This window comes from Epinephelus moara, chromosome 23, assembly GCF_006386435.1.
Source record: "Epinephelus moara isolate mb chromosome 23, YSFRI_EMoa_1.0, whole genome shotgun sequence".
Lineage (NCBI taxonomy): Eukaryota > Metazoa > Chordata > Actinopteri > Perciformes > Serranidae > Epinephelus > Epinephelus moara.
In genome coordinates, this window is record NC_065528.1 from 34194281 (window position 1) to 34198516 (window position 4236).

Sequence of the window (4236 nt, forward strand, 5' to 3'; positions counted from 1 at the left end):
AGAGAGATGCAGGTAATAACAGTAGCTTACAACAACGTTATTGAAAGTAATAATATTACAGTTCTGGCTACTGTGGTACAATATGTTGAAAGTATGTATTAATTATCTGGCAGATACATGTGTGACAATAGTCATATGTGTATAATAACAGTAGAAGTATGACTAATGACTAATGACGGCAGCAGCAGCAGGAAGTGTTTCCTGTTTCCTGTGGAGAGTAAAGTACCTCCTGTTTCCCGCAGGGCGACGCAGCGTTCTTCAGGGTGGATCTTCCAAACAGTGGGGACGTGGTTCTGAACAAACCTCTGGATTACGAGAGCAGGACTCAGCTGCAGGTGACCATCTGGGCTCAGGTAACTCTGTGATGTCATCAACCACCGTCACACCATCAATGCTTCAGTAAACAGCAATAAATAAATAAATAAACAAGTTTGTCCTGACAAACAGGAAGCGAACACTGCAGAGAAGTTCAACACGTCCACTGTCCTCATCGTCAACATCGAGGACGGAGACGACCAGTACCCTCACTTCCTGCCCTGCACACCTGTGTCTCCAGGTGTTCCTGTCTGCATGAACCCCACCTACACCGCCAACATCACACACAAACACCAGGTAAAACAAACAATAGGTAAAACAAACACCAGGTAAACAATCAAACACCACGTAAACAAACAAACAAACCAAAGAAGTTTACTGTAGCAGACATGTTTATTTGTCTACACCTTTATTATTGTTGTTTTCTGTTTCAGGACGGTGTGGTGGAGTTTTCTCCTGGACCAATCAGAGCAGAGGACGGAGACCAAGGAATCAACACCTCTCTGATCTACAACATCCTGTCAGGTCAGTGAGGATGATGATGATGATGATGATGATGATGATGATGATGATGATGATGACGATGTGTGTATACAGGTGTGTTCAGGAGTGTGTTCAGGTGTGTATCCAAGAATGTCAACAGGTGTGCTCAGGTGTGTGTTTGTGTGTGTTCAGGTGTGTACAGGTATGAACAGGTATATATCCAGGTATGTGTTTGTGTGTTTCAGCAGGTGTATGAGTGTATTCAGGTGTGTTTAGATGTATCCAGGTGTGTGTACAGGTGTGCTCAGGTGTGTTTGTGTGTGTCAGCAGGTGACGACCGGGGCAGATTTGTGATCAACAACAGGACAGGTGAGCTCAGGTTAACCAGAGCAGTGAACGACCGACGACTGGAGACGAACTTCACACTCAGCATCATGGTAACAGCACCACTTCCTGTTTACTGTTATATTTATAACAGTGATGACAGAACCAAAGGCCCTGCCCCCGTCCTTGCAGGTGTATCAGGAGGATGACCGGCTGAAGTACAGCGTGGCATCAGTTCTGATCCGGGTTCTCAGTGAGAATGCGTTCCCGCCGGTCTTCAACAGAACCACCTTCAAAGGTTTCATCATCCAGAGCTCTAGCCCCGCCTCCATCGTCTCCACCTACGGGAACCAGGTGTTACAGATCCAGGTGTTGGACCGTGACTTCCCTGACGTAAGACCTCCTGCTGCTACACCTGTATCATTACCTGTCTGACACCTGGTGAGTCATCACTGCTGTCCAATCACAGGGCCTGAATCCAAACATCCACTACTCCCTCCACCCCCCGTCCGGACTGTACCAAGTCACCCAGGGCGGGGTCCTGATTGCCAGGACGGACCGCCTGCACGCCTTCGACAGACACATACTGCAGGTAACGGAGCATACTGACAGGACGCGGTGTCACACAGGTGACGACACAAGTGAGACTGAAGCTTCATCAGATCTGAACTGGAGGATTGTCACCTGACGGTTTGAATTTTATATTCAGACTCTGATCATCCTGCAGGTCGTCACCAGAGATGCAGAATCAGCAGATCACTATCATACATGTATATATACACACCTGTACAGGTGTACACGTGTAAACATTACAGATACAGTAACTGTACGTGTCGACTGCAGGTCGTCGCCAGAGACGAAGAATCAGGAGAAGAAGCTTCAGCTTCAGTCGACATTGAAGTTCTGCAGAGAGGACAGACAGGTGAGGACAACAGCAGGACCACCTGAGGGTCACCTCACACCTGTCAACACACCTGTCAATGCACTTCTTTTTTTTCTTTTTATGTTTAACTGTTTAAGGTTTGGAGTCTGAGTTTTTTTCTCCATTGATCTCTGATGTATCACAAACTGATCAGTTCAGCTGAACAGACATGAAAATGTTTCTTCAATGAAATAACAGTTGTTAAGTGACAGTTTGTAAACGTTCACATAGATCCACCTGAGACTCAGTCCGACCAACTGAACCTGAACAGATACCTGTAACCAAAGCAGTGCTGAAACCACACTCAGTGTGCAGAGGCCTTAACTCTGCTCTCTCCTCTCCTCTGCAGTCCCTCGTGGTGCGTTCGCTAACATTATCTCTCTCTCCTGGTGGTGCAATTACTGACATTATCTCTCCTCTCTCCTCTGTCCAGTCCCCCGTGGTGCGTTCACTGACATTATCTCTCCTCTCTCCCCTGACCAGTCCCTCGCGGTGCGTTCACTGACATTATCTCTCTCCTGGTGGTGCATTCACTGACATTATCTTCCTCCTGGTGGACATTCACTGACATTAACTCTCCTCTCTCCTCTACAGTCCCTCGTGGTGCGTTCGCTGATATTATCTCACTCCTGGTGGTGCATTCACTGACATTAACTCTCCTCTCTCCTCTACAGTCCCTCGTGGTGCATTCATTGACATTATCTCCTCTCTCCTCTGTGCAGTCCCTCGTGTTGCGTTAACTGACATTATCTCCTCTCTCCTCTGTGCAGTCCCTCGTGGTGCATTCACTGACATTATCTCACTCTTGGTGGTGCATTCACTGACATTAACTGTCCTCTCTCCTCTCTCCTCTACAGTCCCTCGTGGCGCAGTGCGTGCACTAACATTAATTCTCCTCTCTCCTCTGTGCAGTCCCCTGTGGTGCATTCATTGACATTATCTCCTCTCTCCTCTGTGCAGTCCCTTGTGGTACGTTCAATGACATTATCTCCTCTCTCCTCCATAGTCCCTCGTGGTGCGTTCACGGAGCAGCAGTTGTTCGGAGACGTGGACAGCAGACTGGCTGGAGGCATCGCAGCGATGATGGTGCTCCTGTTTCTCTCGGCTCTTCTGTTGGTGCTGCTGCGCACCGTGAGGAGAAGGCGACTACAACCAAACTCTGACGATCCCGCTACTGTTGCCCTCGGGAAACATCCCAATGTGGTATGAACTACATCACTGACACTTTTACACACCTGACGACACGTAAACACCTGATGTCACACCTAACATGTACACATTCAAACACCTTATCATATTATATAGATTATATATAATGTTTGTTTATAAGTTTGTCACTATAGAGTTTATATAATATATTCATCTATGTCTGTAGAAGTTACTGTGGTTTTAACACATACAGATTATATATGTTTACATGTTTGTGTTCCTCAGAAGTTACTTTGGTTTCACTCGGTGAGTTTAAAGCTGCTCTGCAGTCATGTGATGTTGTGATGATGGTACTGTGGACTTCCTGTCATGTGATTGTGTTTAAAGCCTCCATCAGTGGTGATTACATATGATGGACTGTCCTTCTGTATGTGTTGTCCTTCAATATGTGTTGTCCTTCAGTATGATGTGCTGTCCTTCAGTATGATGTGTTGTCCTTCAGTATGATGTGCTGTCCTTCAGTATGATGTGTTGTCCTTCAGTTTGATGTGTTGTCCTTCAGTATGATGTGTTGTCCTTCGGCATGATGGACTGTCCTTCTGTATGATGTGCTGTCCTTCAGTATGATGTGTTGTCCTTCAGTATGATGTGTCGTCCTTCAGTATGATGTGTTGTCCTTCAGCATGATGGACTGTCCTTCTGTATGGTGTGTTGTCCTTCAGTATGATGTGTTGTCCTTCAATATAATGTGTTGTCCTTCAGTATGTGTTGTCCTTCAGTATGATGTGCTGTCCTTCAGTATGATGTGTTGTCCTTCAGTATGATGTGTTGTCCTTCAGAATGATGTGTTGTCCTTCAGTATGATGTGTTGTCCTTCAGTATGATGTGTCGTCCTTCAGTATGATGTGCTGTCCTTCAGTATGTGTTGTCCTTCAGTATGATGTGCTGTCCTTCAGTATGATGTGTCGTCCTTCAGTATGATGTGTTGTCCTTCAGAATGATGTGTTGTCCTTCAGTATGATGTGTTGTCCTTCAGTATGATG

The 4236-nt window shown here is 46.1% G+C and overlaps 1 protein-coding gene across 1 annotated transcript in view; it reads left to right on the plus strand.

The window, feature by feature from the left end:
* cdhr5-rs (cadherin-related family member 5, related sequence) overlaps positions 1-4236 on the plus strand; it is a 16039-nt gene that overhangs the window by 8787 nt on the left and 3016 nt on the right. The window contains exons 8-17 of the mRNA XM_050036571.1: positions 243-353; positions 448-612; positions 750-840; positions 1129-1235; positions 1315-1515; positions 1592-1714; positions 1966-2044; positions 2528-2647; positions 3051-3247; positions 3479-3499. Of these exons, the coding sequence (XP_049892528.1) occupies positions 243-353; positions 448-612; positions 750-840; positions 1129-1235; positions 1315-1515; positions 1592-1714; positions 1966-2044; positions 2528-2647; positions 3051-3247; positions 3479-3499 (1215 nt within the window). The remainder of the gene's footprint in view (positions 1-242; positions 354-447; positions 613-749; positions 841-1128; positions 1236-1314; positions 1516-1591; positions 1715-1965; positions 2045-2527; positions 2648-3050; positions 3248-3478; positions 3500-4236) is intronic.